Consider the following 15693-nt stretch of genomic DNA (forward strand, 5'->3'; position numbering starts at 1 on the left):
GATAACAGCATTACAGTGATTGGAGGAGCCATGTGATCAGAAAATCAGTAAATTCAAAGAATAAGTAAACAAATCTGAGTCATTCATTTCTGTATTGTCTGTCCCTTCCAGATCAGTTTGGGTCCCTGAGTTTTTGTGTTCTTGCTGGTGTGTTTTTATCCGCCTGATTGTGATGTTTCTTCCAGGTGTAACAGGAGAGATGTGGACGACACCACCTTCAAAGTGGAGGACCTTACAGAAGGAGACGAGTATGAATTCAGAGTGACAGCGTACAACGAGGCTGGAGCCAGTCGGCCTTCAACCACTGCTGGACCCATCCTCCTCCAGGACCAGACCTGTAAGACTGTAACTTTGAGTACTTTAATGAAACATGCATGCATGAATTGAGTTAGAACTTAAAATATGTTTTCTGCCTTGTAAAAGAGTCTCCTGGTACTAATCTATCCTGTTTCAAAGAAATGAGAGTGGCAACACTGAAGTAACTTCATTGTCAGAGCTCATAACAAGACTGCAGTGATGTCACTAACTGTTTTCCTGTTTCACACTGTAGATACTGTGGGCTGCTTTGGTCGCCCTCTCCCAAAGAGAATAATAGATATCTAGTAAACTTGTCATTGTCACCTCAAGTTAGCTGGCTGTAGTTACCTTTTAATTTTAAGCTACTTAACGTTATCTGACCCTACTTAACTTTTGGTGCTCAGTAAGGTGATATTAGTTCAAGATAGTTGGTTGGAGTTAACGTGTAAAGTTTGCTGGCTCATGTAAGTGTCTAACGTTAATCAAGCTAAAGTTAGCTGGCTTTAGTTAACTTGTACTTTTAAGCATGTTAAAGCTAACTCTAGCTGGCTCCTGTAAACATGCAATTTTAAACAAATTAAACTAATAATCATTTTAAACAAATTATAGTGATCTGGCATAGGAAAAAGTCTTATTTTAAGCATGTTGAAGTTAGCTCACTGCAGGTAACTTTGTAATTTTGAGAAAGTTAAATTAAGCTTGGGTTTGCAATAGTGTTAAATTGGTTCAAGGTTATCTAAATGCAGAGTGCAGTGTCTGGTTCTGGGGACCAAAGACCACATAAGTGGTAATGTTTTGGGTAAAAAATACCTTTAAAGGCATTTCTCAGCTGGGTGTTTGTGAAGTTGCTTCATGTTACTTTTGTAAGGGCTGAATTGAGAATGTACTGTAGGATTAAGAGTTTCTGGATTAATCATCAAAATATTGCTGCATTACAGTCTGTGATGAAGATTTTTCCCCCTTTTCTATAGTGTTGTCAGCAGCCAGAATGTGTCACAAATAACTGATTACTATGAATATAACTTGGGTTTTACACTAGGGAACTTTGCTTTTAAATATATTCTCTTAACAAGAAAACTCCCGCACACCTTCTTCTCAATGTTCACTTATTTATTAGGCCAACATTTCGGTCATAGACCTTTTTCAAGGCATCAAAGATAAATATATTCTCTTAAAAAATACATTGTGATGTGATTTTATCAATTTTTTGCAGGTGCTCCAGCCATCGAGTTGAAGGAGTTCATGGAGGTTGAGCAGCGCTCTGACATCAGCATCGTGGCAAAGATCCGCGGGTGTCCATTCCCCACGCTCACCTGGTACAAGGCCCCACCCCACAAACCTGACAACAGAGTGGAGGTTCAGTATGACGAGCACATCAACAAGATTGTGTCAGACGACAGCTGCACGCTGCTCATTCAGCAGGGCAAACGGTCCGACACGGGACTGTACACGCTGGTGGCTTCCAACAGCCTCGGCAAAGCCTCCAAGGAAATGAGGCTCAACGTGCTCGGTAAGAGCAACAAATCCAACAACATTGGAAAATAAAGACAGCATTCATATTTTTCTCGATCTAAACTTGCTTCTTTGCCGGTGTTTGCAGGCCGTCCTGGTGCTCCCTCTGCTCCCATTAAGTTTGAGGAAATTGGATCTGACCAGATTACAATCTCCTGGCTGCCACCAAAGGACGACGGAGGCTCCAAAATCACAAACTACGTCATCTGGAGGCGGGTGGCGAACCGGAACACCTGGGTACCTGTTACCAATGAGCCCAAAGAGCGGATCTGGACGGTGGAGAAACTCATGGAGGGACACGAATATGTGTTCAGAATCATGGCACAAAACAAGTACGGCGTCGGAGACCCTCTGGACAGTGAGCCAGAGGTCGCCCGAAACCGTTTCAGTAAGTCCAACCATCTATGTGTGATTGCTATCAGAAAGAAAAGTCTAGTTAATTTCACAGTGACGTAAACCAGACTGTTGACATCATTCCATTCAGCTTTGTCCTTTGTTCTTTTTGCCAACTCCACATCTTTTCCTGCTTCACATATTTTATTGCTCCACCTTCAGCTGCTATAAATCACCAAGAATATTATCCAGTTGTGATGAAACATAATGAAAAACTATAGTAAGGATTCATTAAACTTCAGTGACCCCAGGACAGACCATGTGGTAATTACAAGGAGGTCTTCAGAGCTGGTAGAGTATCCAAAAAATGTACTCAAGTAAAAGTACTGTTACTTCAGAATAATATGACTCAAGTAGAAGTAAAAAGTAGTCATCCAAATCATTACTTGAGTAAAAGTAAAAAAGTACTTGGTGAAAAAACTACTCAAGTACTGAGTAACTGTTGAGTAACATCTGATTTATTTTTTTTAACACAAACATTCAAACAGACAAAAGTACAAAATAATCATCTTCAGTCAAATTAAATCAAATAAATAATAACATAAATTAAAATTAATAAAAAACATAGCTTAAATTAAAATAATCTTAAAGTAAATTCAAATACTTTAATAAATTATAAAATAAATAAAATAATAACAGAATGAAATAAATAAATTAAGCACAAGTAGCACAAAATTTCAATCCTTTGTGCGTTTCTTTTTTAACCAGGCAGAACTAGAACAAGCCCATGAACTCATAGAAGTGTGTGTTTGAGTCTAGGTGTAAATGTGACAAAACATGCAAAAACAAACATTTTTTCCCAAAGAATCACCCAGTGATGTCATGAGATTGACACGTAGGCTACGTGGTTAAAAGGGATAAAAGAAAAGTAACAGCTCAACGTAGCCTAATGTAGCAGAGTAAGAGTAACAGTTTCTTCTTCACAAATCTACTCAAGTAAAAGTAAAAAGTATAGTGATTCAAAACTACTCCTAAAAGTACAACATTTCCCAAAACTTACTCAAGTAAATGTAACGGAGTAAAATGTAACTCGTTACTACCCACCTCTGAAGGTCTTATAGTAAAAACCCTCCCCTTTCTTTATCTGGCAAGTGTACTTTAAAACATTTTATGATGGGTGAATAGGCTGTTTGTTATTAAATGACAAATGTCTGGATGTGTAGCAAATGTCATCTAAACATCTCCTGCAAAATGTAATTAAATTAAAATCAATCTCAAAATACTTTAAACTGACTACATTTCTCTTACAGCTGTCCCCGGTCAGGTTGAGAAGCCAACTGTGTCTAACATCACCCTGGACTCCATGACAGTCAACTGGGAGGAGCCTGAGGACGATGGCGGCTCCATGATCACCGGCTACTGGCTGGAGCGCAAGGAGACCACTGGCAAACGCTGGACCCGTGTATCCCGCGACCCCATCCGCCCCATGGGCCTGGGAGAGTCTTATGTGGTGACCGGACTTATTGAGGGATCGCAGTACTTATTCAGAGTGACTGCCGTCAATGCTGCAGGGCCTGGGCTTGCCAGCCCCCCAACGGACCCTGTTTTTGCCAGAGATCCCATCTGTAAGCTTTACCCGCTAAAATAACACTGGTCTATGACTGACATGCAGAGAGCTAAATATTAATCAGTTGTCTGTATCCTTGTGCAGCTCCACCCTCCCCTCCAACCCCGAAGGTTTCTGATTGGTCGTCTTCCACGGTGGATCTAGAGTGGATCCCACCTCTGAAGGAAGGAGGTTCCAAGGTCATCGGCTATTGGGTGGAATACAAGGAGGAGGGCACTGAGGCCTGGGTCAAGGTGAGACAACACAGACCACCTGAAGCCATCTCACAAAAGTTATTCAGTGGTAGGGGTGTAACGATACAATAATCTCACGATACGGTAAGATACACGATATTGAGGTCACGATAACGATACGATACGATATTATAGCAGTATTTTTTAACAACCTTGAATGAGGAACATGTGACTGGAAAAAATTGTCTTTTATTTGAAAGACACAAAATACAAAACAATGCTGTGTGTTTGCCCTATTGTTACAGTTTGTAATGCTTTATAACTGTTTAAGTTTTAAAGAGAGAGCCAGGCCAACCTTTTTCCACAAACTGAACTAAAAGTAAATGTCAGGTTTGCATTATGCTTCTTCAGTTTCATACAATAAAAATATTTTGCCACAAACTGAATAGTTTCTCTCATGTATGATTTGACTTTTTTCTTTCTAATTTAACAACTTAAATTAAATAAATAAATAAAAGTAAATAAATACATACAATTTAACATCATAAAAAAGATTGATTCATGCGCACCCTATAAGTGTAAGAGGAGATTTATTTTTGTTAAGAAGATTATTTTGGTAATTCAGGGTTCATTATTTATAAATATATTCTTTATATTCTGATGTAAATCAGGGACTATAATGACACTAGTCAGTTTATCTGTAGTTGTTAGTATGTTTTAGATTGGGCGGAGTGATACAGCACTAGGTGCTGTGTTGATGTTCTAAAATCCTACGCTGTTGAGCGGATATTAAAGTACACTGGAACTACAGTACACTGGAGTTGCCCGCATGTTTATCCTACTCACGACCCGAAAAAGGTTTAATTTAATAAGGTATGGCTTAACTCTACACCAGCCTTACATAAGTAAAGGTTCAGAGCTCAAAACGGGACCACAAAAAGGTACTACTTTCTTCTGAGCGGAGTAAGATTTTGGTCCGCGGGTCGAGGTGCGGCCGCAGTCGCGGTCGGTTTGTCGGATGCGCGTTACTAGTCAACACAATAGATTAATATTAATAACCCAATATCGCGATACACTTTGTCACCTCCACGACACGTATTGTGACGTTTTTGTATCGCGAAATTTCGTGGCACGATATATTGTTACACCCCTATTCAGTGGTAGTTTTTTATTCAAGGATAATTCTGTCTAACCCTATTTGCAATTTCAAGATTTATGTACACATTGATCCACATGGAGTGATGGATGGAAACTGCGTTTCCCTTTTTTAGGCTAAGGAGACTGAAATCCGAGGCACTCGGTTTGTTATTACTGGACTGAAGAAAGGTGGTCAGTACAGGTTCAGGGTCATTGCCTTCAATGCTGCTGGTAACAGTGAGCCAGGTGAAGTTCCAGAGGTGCTCGAGGTCAACGACAGAACCAGTGAGTTTATCCAATCCAGACGTTTTAATCATTATTTTCAAGTGTTGTCTTATAGGGCCAAATCGTTTTTTTGGTAGGTTGTAACGTAAGTTTCTTCCCTCCAGTTGCTCCTGAGCTCGACCTGGATGCTTCAGTCAAGGAGAGGATGGTGGTCCATGCTGGTGGTGTTATCCGCATCATTGCCTATGTGGCAGGCAGGCCGTCACCTAATATCACTTGGAGCAGAGATGGAGGTGCTTTACCTCCAGAGGCCAAAGTGGAGACCACAGCCATCAGCTCTTCACTCGTCATCAAACCCTGCACCAGGAGACACGTCGGTGTGTACACTCTAAACGCCAAGAATACTGCAGGGGAAAAGACAAAGAATATCACAGTGGAGGTTCTAGGTGAGACCAAGCATTCATAAAATTAGCGTGCATTAGTGGTAAAAATAAAAAACATCGTTAAAGCCAAATTTTCATATTAGAAATGTCAGATCTGTTTTTTTATTGACTTCCGTTCTGCTCTATGTTAGACGTCCCTGGACCTGTAGGCCTCCCCTTCGTTGCTGAGAACCTGACCATAGACTCCTGCAAGCTCAACTGGTTCTTCCCTGAGAACGATGGCGGCTCTCCCATCAGCAACTACCTTGTTGAAAAACGCGAGGCTGAGCGCAAAGCCTGGACTTCAGTGTCCTTCACAGCAAGCAGACAGAACGCCATAGCTCAAGGTCTCACCACTGGAAAGGCCTACTTCTTCAGGGTGGCTGCAGAAAACGCCATCGGCATGGGACCCTTCAGGGAGACTTCATCTGAGGTTATCGTCAAAGAACCAATGAGTGAGTTAAATTAATACTGTGACCAAGTGGTCTCCCAAGGACTTTAAGAAGAACCTGAGAAAAGTATTCTGTCTATCCCAGAGGTCGGCAACCCAAAATGTTGAAAGAGCCATATTGGACCAAAAACACAAAAAACAAATATGTCTGGAGCCGCAAAAAATGAAGTCTTGTATAAACCTTAGAATGAAGGCAACACATGCTGCATGTACAGTATCTGTATTAGTTATAACTGGGTGAAGATTTTTTTTTTCATTTTTTCACTTCGAGAAAAAATTCAAAATCTCGAGAAAAAAGTCGAAGTGTTGAGAAAAAAGTTGAAATGTCGAGAAACAAGTCAAAATTTCGAGAAAAAAGGTGAAATGTTGAGAAAAAAGTCGAAATTATGAGAAAAAAGTCGAAATGTTGAGTAAAAAGACAAAATTTCGAGAAAAAAGTCGAAATGTCGAGATTAAAAAGGAAAGGAAAAAGGAAGAAAAAAGAGAAAAAAAGGAAAAAAAGAAGAAGAAAAAAGAAATAAAGAAGGAAAAATGAAGAAAAAAAGGAAAAAAAAAAAAAAAAAAAAGATCAAACATTTTTGAAAAAGCTCCAGGAGCCACTAGGGCGGCGCTAAAGAGCCACATGCGGCTCTAGAGCCGCGGGTTGCCGACCCCTGGTCTATCCAAAATCATTAAAATAAAGTTATTTCAAACTTGTTACTCAGTTTTTAAGTATCCTCCTTCAGGTATAAGAATAATGTTATAATGTTTTGGGGGTTTTTTTCTTCCTTTTTTAAATAAGGTGCGCCGGACCGTCCCGAGGAGCTTGAGATCACCAAAGTTACCAGGGATTTGATCAGTGTCACCTGGAAACCGCCAAAATACGATGGAGGCTCTGACATCACCATGTACATCCTGGAGGCTCGTATGATCGGAAAAGACAAATTCACCAGAGTAACGAAGGAGAGGCTGATGGACATGAAGTTCACCTACGACGGCCTTAGGGAGGGTGAAACCTATGAGTTCAGGGTCATTGCTGTCAATGAAGTCGGACCTGGTAAACCATCGTTCTGCAGCAAACCAGTTACCTGCAAGGATGAACTGGGTGAGCCCTTTTTCAGGTTTCATGAAATGAAACCTAATTTCTATCCATTCATTTATATGCAAATTAATTTTTTGTGTTGTTTTCCCTTAGTTTAAATGGTATAAAATGGGACGCAATAGAACCACCAAGAGTTTTCCTTGAACACTTTCTCAATTTTCTTCACTACAGAGCCACCAACCATTGAGTTAGACTTCCGTGATAAGATCATCATCCGTGTGGGCGAGAGCTGTCTGCTGCAGGGCCGCTACACTGGCAAACCCGCTCCTTCCATCATCTGGCACAGAGACGATGAGGAGCTTAAAGCCAACAAACACATCATGTTCAAGAACACGCTCACCACCATGTCACTGGGCCTGATGAAGGCCGAGCGTGAGCACAGCGGCAGATATGTGGTAGTTGTCGAGAACAGCACCGGATCCAGGAAGGGAGTCTGCAACATCACAGTTGTCGGTATGTAGACGGAACCTTAAAAAACGATGATGATAATAATACTAATAATAATGCTAAAACAATCATCAGTGTTGACACCGTAGGTGGAAAAACTGCATCCCTAGTTGCAGATGGACTGGAGTGACTGAAATCTTCTATATAATTTAAAGCATGGCTGATCCCAAACAGACTCTTTAAACATTTTGCATCTTTTCTTTCTTTCCTGCAGATCGTCCAACCCCTCCTGTTGGCCCAGTGGTGTTTGAGGAGGTGCACAGAGAGTTCATGGTAATTTCCTGGAAACCTCCTCTGGACAGCGGAGGCGTTGACGTCTCCAACTACATCATTGAGAAGAGAGATGTCAACAGAGACCTCTGGACTACAGTAACATCTGCCACAACCAAGACCACATGCAAGGTATCTTTGAGTTTTTAAAGAAAATCGATTGCTCTAGCACAGCGATGCTAATATCACTTCTCTTTTCCAAGATTCCCAAGCTGACAGAAGGCAGGGAATACGTCATGAGAATCTTTGCTGAGAACATGTACGGCATCAGCGATCCTCTGGAGTCCGAGGAGATGAGAGCTAAAGATCGCTTCAGTATGGTCTTCCCAACTTGTTGAAATATTTCTTTTTTTCATGTTTCAAAATTCCCAAATGATAATTAAGCTAAGAAAATTCAGTCTTTCAACACACTTTGGAGAAAATTATGAAGAATTTTAGTCTGTTCAGGACCTGTTCAGCTGCAAACTACATGGGCTCAAAATTATTGAACCCATTTGAAAGATCTCCTTCTAACCATTCTTAAAATATAACCATCTTTCTTTGCTCACAAAGGAGTCCCTGAAGCCCCTGACATGCCGACGGTCAGAGAGGTGTACGCCACCAACGCCGTTGTGCTGTGGAACCGGCCTCGTGATGGCGGGAAGCCCATCCACAACTACATCCTGGAGAAAAGGGAAGTTGGAGCCAAGAGGTGGTCCAGGGTCACCAGAGAAACGCTGTACCCAGCCACTCAGTACCAAGTCCAGGACTTGGTGGAAGGCTGTCAGTATGAATTCAGGGTGACGGCTGAGAATGAGTTGGGTACCGGAGATCCCAGCGTTCCTTCCAAACCTATCCTTGCCAAGGATCCTGTCGGTCAGTACAAGAAATGAAATCATCCAGTTCATTTGCAATGCCCCCTGCCATTGTCTTTTTCTAATTTCTAAATGAATGTCCTCCGTTTCAAAAAATAAACAGATCAGCTTAGTTTCTATTTATGTAAAATGAGTGTATTTTTTTTGTTTTTTATTGATCTTTTTATAAGAAACAACATACAATGAAAACATGGAAACATGTAATCAAATATACGCATTATACATTGTCTCCTTTTTTTTTTTTTTTTTTTTTTTAAACACACAAAACCTAACTAAGGAACAGAGTCTCTGTAGCGTTAAATAATAAATAAACAAATGAGCAAGAAATGATCAAAGGAGGAAAGTAATGAATGAGCAAAAGTGCATACAAAAAACAAATGCAGTGGTAAATGCAGATGCCCATAACTGATATCCCATTAACTGGAAATAAATAAAACATATAATGCAACATAAATGATAATAATAAAAAACAAATTAAGGAAATGAAAAGAAAATTAAGGGAGGCGGGGGTCAGTCGGTGGGTAGAGTCTTCAACGCGGTAAAGTGATCTATGAAGGATTGCCATTTGTGAACGAATTTAGCTGAGTTGCCTTTTACGGAGTATCTCACCTTCTCCAATTTAAGAAAAAACATAACATCACTAAGCCAAATAGAAATAGACGGAGACTTGGGGGATTTCCATGAAAGTAAAATACGACGTCTTGCTAAAAGGGATGTGAAAGCCAATACTTCTGACTGTGTGGGGCTGATATGTGAGGAGTCAACAGAGAGTCCGAATATTGCTAAGAGAGGGGCCATAACAACTTTTTTACCCAGAACTTTAGACATGATCACAGAGGCAGATCACGAGTAAAAAATATATCTAAATATATTTGTATTGCCTACAACTGACTATTTTCTTTTGATCCCTCTTAGTGTGCCCCAGCCCTCCAGTGACCCCCGAGGCCTACGATAAGACCAAGGACACTGTGAGTCTGAAGTGGAAGATGCCCCGTCACGATGGCAAAGGACGAATCTTAGGCTACCTGGTGGAGTACCAGAAGCCTGGTTCTGTAGAGTGGAGTCCGGCCAACGAGAAGCCAGAGCAGTGCCCTGACCTCCACTATGTGGTGACAGGCCTGGCCGATGGACAGGAGTACACCTTCAGGATCTTCACAGTCAATGCCGCGGGAAAATCTGACCCCTCCTACGTCAAAGAGAACATCAAAGTCCACGATAGACTGGGTAAGGTTCTCAAACTTAGTTTAGGCTTTAGTTTTTTAAGAAAAATTTAAAAAGTATTACCCATATTATATTTTTGTACGGATTTTGTGGACGTGCTTCAGTCAGCAGTCTCTGGGCAACTAAAATTATTTTTATTAAAACAGATAAACGGGGAAGGATTGCTAACTACCTCTGCATTGTAACTAACAATTTTTTTGTTGCTACAATTTAGTTCTTTATTGAGAGCAAATATAAAACTACAACATGTAAGATAAGATAAGATAAGAAATCCTTTAATAGTCCCCCAGAGGGGAAATTTCCAGATTACAGCAGCAAAGGGGATAGTGCAAAACACAAGAGGCATCAATATTACACAATAATAATAATAATAATAAAAAATAAAAAACACTATAAACAGTATATACAATAATAATAATAAGAAGAAGAAGAAGAAGGAGAATAAAAATAGTAATAAATAAAAAATACTAGTATACAAAAAAAGAAAAACAGATGGATATTTACAGATGTTATTTATGCACGTTGCAGTGAATGATATTGCACATTAAATGATATTGCACATTACATGTACAGGTGTAATTTATGAGGGAATCATCTGGGAATCACCAAATTGGTTAAGTGGTTTTTACATTCTCTCAACCCTGTAAACCTTTTTTCAATTTCCCTTAACAGAGGAGCCAGAGTTACTCCTGGATGCCAACATGGCACGTGACCACTTGGCTATGCTGGGTACTGATATCACCCTAAGCGCCACCATTAAGGGTATACCAACCCCAACAGTCAGCTGGAAGATGAACGATGGAGACGTTCCTTCTCACATCACTGTCGCTGTTACTGCCACTGGCAGTAAAGTCTTCATCCCCAAGTGTGTCCGGGCAGACTCTGCCAACTACACTATTACAGTGGAGAACGCAGCGGGGAAAAAATCGGCAACCGTCGCTGTACTTGTGCTGAGTAAGTGAATATCTCCACTGACATAAACTCTCTATTAATTATTCAGGTACAAATACATGTAACCTTCACTGAAACACATTTTGCCTCCAACAGACAAGCCCTCTCCTCCAAGAGACTTGGTGATATCTGAGGTGACCAGTGAGTCTGCTTACCTGACATGGAAGGCTCCAGAGGACAACGGTGGTGCTGTCATCTCCCATTATGTCGTACAAAAGAAAGATGTGGCCTCAGACCAGTGGGTGCCAGTTGCTGCAGCCAATAAAAAACTCAGCCTTATGGCTATGTACCTGATGGAAGGAATCCAGTACCAGTTCAGGGTGGCTGCTGAGAACCAGTTTGGCAGGAGTGACTTTGTTATGACAATGTCACCCATCAAAGCTCTCGATCCTCTCTGTAAGTAAAATGATAATACAATATGTAGTCTTTGTTCATGCTCTGTTAGCATCACCAACTACCCTCACCATCTACACAGAATGTTCTGCCTTCTGTGTAGATGGTGATGATAGTTCTGCAACATATAATTTCCATAAAATATTAAGCATTGTACTAGGGCTGGGTGATATATCGAGATTTTAATATATATCGATATATTTTCAAACACGATATGGTACGAGACAATATCGTTTATATCGATTTAAAAAAAAAAATTTTTTTTTTTTTTTTTTTTACATTTTTTTTTAAATGATTTTCATATAGCTTATTTTGTGACAAATTCACTTGAATGTTTTATTTGAGATTTTCACAAATGTTTTGTTATTTGCACAACAGTCAACCTCAGTGGAAAAGTCTGCCTGTTACTGTCTACATTGTATTAATTGCACAGTGTATTTTAATTTAATTGTTATGCAGGAAAGGGATATTTGTTTTATTTTATTCAAGAAGCATTTTTATTCTATATATGCAGGCAGTTTATTTTTATTTCATTTGTTTTATACATTTTGATATTGTGCAGACCTGTTAATATAAGGAACCTGTGTGACATTTGGCACGAGGCTTTGTATTAAAACTGACTGTTTTTTTAAGGGTTTGCCTCAGAAAAAAATGAAGCTAACAGAGATGCTATGCTATAATTCTTTGGGGGAAACCCCAATTAAGGCACAGAAAAAATATCGAGATATATATCGAGTATCGCCATTTAGCTAGAAAATATCGAGATATGACTTTTGGTCCATATCGCCCAGCCCTACATTGTACACGCCGAAAGTCAGAGATTAAAATCCTTTGATAATCTAAAATTAATTGTGTGTCTGTGGAAACCCTTCAGATCCTCCCGGCCCACCTAAGAACCTGCACCACACTGATGCAGAAAAAACAGAGGTGTGGTTGGCCTGGGAATGGCCAGATCGCACTGGTGGAAGTGAAATTACTGGTTTCATTGTGGAGCACCAGGCAGAGGGTCAGACTGACTGGGTCACCTTCAAGACAGTGAGCAACAACCATTCCCATGTCACAGGCCTGGAAGAGGGCAAGACTTACCGTTTCAGGGTCAAGGCTCAGAACGCCATCGGTATAAGCCGTCCAGACACCAGTGTCCCAGTCACTTGTCAGGAGAAGACACGTAAGACTCATTATTTTTTTTGGTATTTCCCACTATGGTCTATGTGCATAGTCTCCAATAAGGCATTTACATGCTCACAATATTTTTGCTGCCTTGTTCTCTTTCAGTGCCCCCTACAATTGAAGTTGATGTCAAGCTTATCGAAGGCCTCGTTGTAAAAGCCGGCAGTCCTATTACTTTACCGGCTAAGATGACAGGCATCCCCCTTCCCACTGCCAAATGGATGAGTGATGGAAAGGAGATCACATCTGAGGATCGACATGTCATTGAGTCTGTTGGATCCTCAACTACCCTCAGTATTCCTAAGTCCCAGAGAGGAGATACCGGAGAGTATGTCCTCACTGTGTCCAATCCTGCTGGCAGTAAGACAGTGGCCCTTCATGTCACTGTATTGGATGTGCCAGGCCCACCCATCGGACCCGTTAATATCTTGGAGGTCACCCCTGATTTCATGATGATTCAGTGGAGGGCACCCAAAGATGATGGTGGCACACCTATCGCCAACTACATTGTAGAAAAGAAGGATGTGAAGAAGCCTTGGGAGCCCTGGTCTGTTGTTAGCTCCAGTGGCACCAGTACCAAAGCCAAAGTCTCAAGGCTGGAGAAGGGTCGTGAATACATTGTCCGTGTCCGTGCAGAGAACAAGATTGGCATTGGAGCTGGGCTTGAGAGTCCTCCTACTATTGCCAAGCATATGTTCAACCCTCCTGGTCCTCCAGGCCCACCCGAGTGCTCTGATGTCACAGAAAATGCTGTTACAGTTTCATGGAGCCTGCCTGAATATGATGGAGGTAGCCCCATCAGCGGCTATATTGTTGAACGCAGAGAAATGACAGGAAAGTGGATTCGTGTCAACAAAACTCCTGTGCTGGACTTAAGATACAGAGTCTCTGGTCTGTTTGAAGGCAACACCTACGAGTTCAGAGTGTTTGCTGAGAACATTGCTGGCATCAGCGGGCCTTCTCTCACTTCTGATCCCGTTAAGGCCACTCGTGCCATCACTAAACCTGGACCCCCTGGTAATCCTAAACTGAAGGACTGGAGCAAGGCCTATGCTGACATCTGCTGGACAAAGCCTACAAGAGACGGAGGCAGTCCCATTCTGGGCTACGTAGTTGAGGCACAGAAGTCAGGATCTGCCCAGTGGGACAGAATCAATAAGGACCTTATCAAGATCTGTGCCTACAGAGTGCCAGGTCTCATTGAAGGTTTGGAGTACAAAATACGCATCAGAGCCACCAACAAGGTTGGAGACAGTGAGCCAAAGGATCTGCCTCAGACTATCGTGGCAAAGGACATCCTGGTGCCCCCTGAAGTCGTTGTCGACATCTCCTGCCGTGACTCTCTGACAGTCAGGGCAGGTCAAATCATCAGTTTGATTTCTAAAGTGAAAGGCAGACCAGATCCAGAGATCACATGGACCAAGGATGCCAGAGCCATATCTCGGGACAAACGCACAGATATGAAGAACAACTACCCTCACTGTGAACTGGTCATCAATGATTCTGTCAGGTCAGACTATGGAAAATATGCCATTGTTGCCAAAAATAGCAGTGGACAGGCACAGGCCACCATTATTGTGAATGTTCTGGACACACCAGGACCTTGCCAGAATTTGAAAGTAGCTTATGTGACCAAGAAATCATGCATGGTGTCCTGGGAGAACCCTGAAGACAATGGAGGCACTGAGATCACTCAGTACATTATTGAGTGCCGTCAGCCAAGCCAAAGAGGATGGACAGTGGTTTCCAGCGACTGGACAAAGCGTCTGATAAAGGCTCCTCTAACTGAGGGCTGTGAGTATTTCTTCCGTGTCAGTGCAGAGAACAAGATAGGTGTCGGTCCGACAACTGAGACCAAGACACCTATTCTGGCAGTTGATCCCATTGACAAACCTGGTGAACCCATTGACTTCCATATATCTGAAATTGGCAAGACCTTCTGCTTCCTTAAGTGGAAGAAACCAGATCATGATGGTGGCAGCCGTAACCTGGGATACCATGTGGAAAAGAAACCAAAAGAGGCCGAAGAATGGGAGAGGCTTCACAAAGGTGCCATCAAGGAGACATATTTCATGGCTGACAGGTGTATAGAAAATCAAATCTACCAGTTCAGGGTTCAGACTAAGAATGAGGGAGGTGAGAGTGACTGGGTGACCACAGGGGAAATTTTAGTTAAGGAACAGCTTGTGGAGCCTGAGGTCAAGATTAAACTGGATGCAACGCTTGTGGTGAAGGCAGGAGACTCTATTGCCATCGAAGCAACAGTGAAGGGCAAACCCCAGCCTGATGTCAAATGGACCAAGGATGAGAGCAAAGATGAGATCAGGAAGGGCCCCAAGCTTCAAATTGAAACTGGTTCAGACTTCTCTAAGCTGTTGATTACTGGATCCAAACGCACTGACAGTGGCAAATATGTAGTTACTGCCACCAACAGTGCAGGAACGTGCTCTGGCAGCGCTGCAGTCAATGTACTGGATAGACCTGGTCCCATCAGGAATCTCAAAGTGTCAGGTATCACGATTGACAGGTGCCAACTAGCCTGGGAGGTCCCAGAAGATGACGGTGGCTGTGACATCTACAATTACATTATTGAAAAGTGTGAAACTAAGAGGGGAGTTTGGTCTGTCCACTCCAATGCTGTGATCACTACCAAAGCAAATGTAACCCGTCTTATTGAGGGTAACGAGTACATCTTCAGAGTTCGAGCTGAGAATAAAATGGGTCCTGGACCCGCCGTTCAGAGTGAGGCCATTGTCGCGGGCACCCAGTTCAATGTTCCTGATGCCCCTGAAACACCAGATGTAACAAAGATTGGCAAAGAGGAGATGACTGTGGAATGGTCAGAGCCAGGCAAAGATGGTGGAAAGCCAATCCAAGGATATCTGTTGGAGAAGAGAGAAGAGCATGCCGTTAGGTGGTCTCCTGTCAATAAGGATCCAATCCCTAAAACTCATTTCACAGTTACTGGACTATTGCCTCTCCATGATTACCAATACAGAGTTAAGGCCGTGAATGAAATTGGGGTTGGCAATCCAAGCAAGGCTTCTCGTGCCATCACTGCAAAGGATACAGTTGGTATGTAACCAAAGATGTTGTTTATAGTGCTTAATTTAATCTTAGGTTTTTAAA

The 15693-nt window shown here is 41.8% G+C and overlaps 1 protein-coding gene across 1 annotated transcript in view; it reads left to right on the forward strand.

Moving 5' to 3' along the window:
• The window catches only part of ttn.1 (titin, tandem duplicate 1), a 217208-nt gene that overhangs the window by 144549 nt on the left and 56966 nt on the right, over positions 1-15693 (forward strand). The window contains exons 154-171 of the mRNA XM_061722950.1: positions 186-337; positions 1511-1807; positions 1898-2197; positions 3453-3767; positions 3854-4002; positions 5214-5364; positions 5469-5750; positions 5879-6181; positions 6959-7261; positions 7430-7711; positions 7920-8107; positions 8179-8290; positions 8528-8830; positions 9745-10053; positions 10723-11004; positions 11098-11397; positions 12269-12562; positions 12670-15639. Coding sequence (XP_061578934.1) covers positions 186-337; positions 1511-1807; positions 1898-2197; positions 3453-3767; positions 3854-4002; positions 5214-5364; positions 5469-5750; positions 5879-6181; positions 6959-7261; positions 7430-7711; positions 7920-8107; positions 8179-8290; positions 8528-8830; positions 9745-10053; positions 10723-11004; positions 11098-11397; positions 12269-12562; positions 12670-15639 — 7292 coding nt within the window. The remainder of the gene's footprint in view (positions 1-185; positions 338-1510; positions 1808-1897; positions 2198-3452; positions 3768-3853; positions 4003-5213; positions 5365-5468; positions 5751-5878; positions 6182-6958; positions 7262-7429; positions 7712-7919; positions 8108-8178; positions 8291-8527; positions 8831-9744; positions 10054-10722; positions 11005-11097; positions 11398-12268; positions 12563-12669; positions 15640-15693) is intronic.

This window comes from Cololabis saira, chromosome 6, assembly GCF_033807715.1.
Source record: "Cololabis saira isolate AMF1-May2022 chromosome 6, fColSai1.1, whole genome shotgun sequence".
NCBI lineage: Eukaryota > Metazoa > Chordata > Actinopteri > Beloniformes > Belonidae > Cololabis > Cololabis saira.